General features: G+C 35.5%; 2 protein-coding genes across 3 annotated transcripts in view; both read left to right on the plus strand.

Annotated features, from left to right (window-relative positions):
* Positions 1–319, plus strand: part of LOC141444409 (cyclin G-like) — a 2,314-nt gene extending 1,995 nt beyond the window's left edge. The window contains exon 4 of the mRNA XM_074109960.1: positions 272–319. Coding sequence (XP_073966061.1) covers positions 272–319 — 48 coding nt within the window. The remainder of the gene's footprint in view (positions 1–271) is intronic.
* Positions 1–1,038, plus strand: part of LOC141444473 (cyclin G-like) — a 45,753-nt gene that overhangs the window by 28,271 nt on the left and 16,444 nt on the right. The window lies entirely within an intron of this gene.

The raw sequence follows: 1,038 nt of genomic DNA on the forward strand, positions 1-1,038 counted from the left end.
AAGGTTGTTCGAACAAACGTGCAAAATGTGTAGTGATTAATAAGCTAAACGAATTTCTGCGAATAGTTGTTCGGCTTACTGACTCATATGCCAAGTAAATAGTCTGCTAAAGGTTGAGTTAGGAAACGTTAGTCTGCGAAACAATACATCTGCGTACAAATTCACCGGCGTACCGTTACTCAGCGAAACGTTGTCTGCCAATCAATAATCTGCCTAAAAAAGTCGGCGAATCATTAGGTAACCGTAGACTAGACTAACTATTATATATCAGGTGAGTAGAGTAGCGCCTTATGAACTCAATTCCTTCCGGGATGCCTAAATTTTTACGACACGTCTATGATGTTGATGATTATGGAAAAGTAACTACACTATACGTGGTTTGGATAGATATTTAACTAAATGTAAACATTAAAAACGCCAGCAAAAATAAAAATAAAAACGCCCGAAAAAAAACGCTGCTTGAAAAGACAATTAAAAAGTAAAAAATAATTATGCGCTACTAGCTGTTGCCGCGACTTCATCTGCGGAGAATTCGTTTATCTCTATCCGCGGGGACTATGCTGATTTTCCGCAAAATTAGCCTAAGTTAATTTAGTATAAAGTATCTAATAATATTTTTTTATCTAAGCGTCGTCGGTGTCGGGGGACCGCTAAGGTAACATGAAACTAAATATGTTGTAGTTATTTTATAAAGTATTAACCTTAGCGGTCCCCCGACCACCGACAACGCTCGATAAAAAATATTACTAGATACTTTATACTAAATTAACTTAGGCTAATTTTGCGGGAAATCAGCATAGTCCCCGCGGATAGAGGATAAACGAATTCTTCGCAGATGAAGTCGCGGCACAGCTAGGTAGCGCATAATTATTTTTTACTTTTTAATTGTCTTTCAAGCAGCGTTTTTTCGGGCGTTTTTATTTTATTTTTGGCTGGCGTTTTTAAGTCGGGGGTTTTTTTAAATTTTAAATTTAGTTTTTATTTATGTTTTTTTAAACTTTGATATATATTTTTTTTAAATTGTACTAGTGTGTTGGA

Source organism: Choristoneura fumiferana, chromosome 30, assembly GCF_025370935.1.
Source record: "Choristoneura fumiferana chromosome 30, NRCan_CFum_1, whole genome shotgun sequence".
In the NCBI taxonomy this organism is placed as follows: Eukaryota; Metazoa; Arthropoda; class Insecta; order Lepidoptera; family Tortricidae; genus Choristoneura; species Choristoneura fumiferana.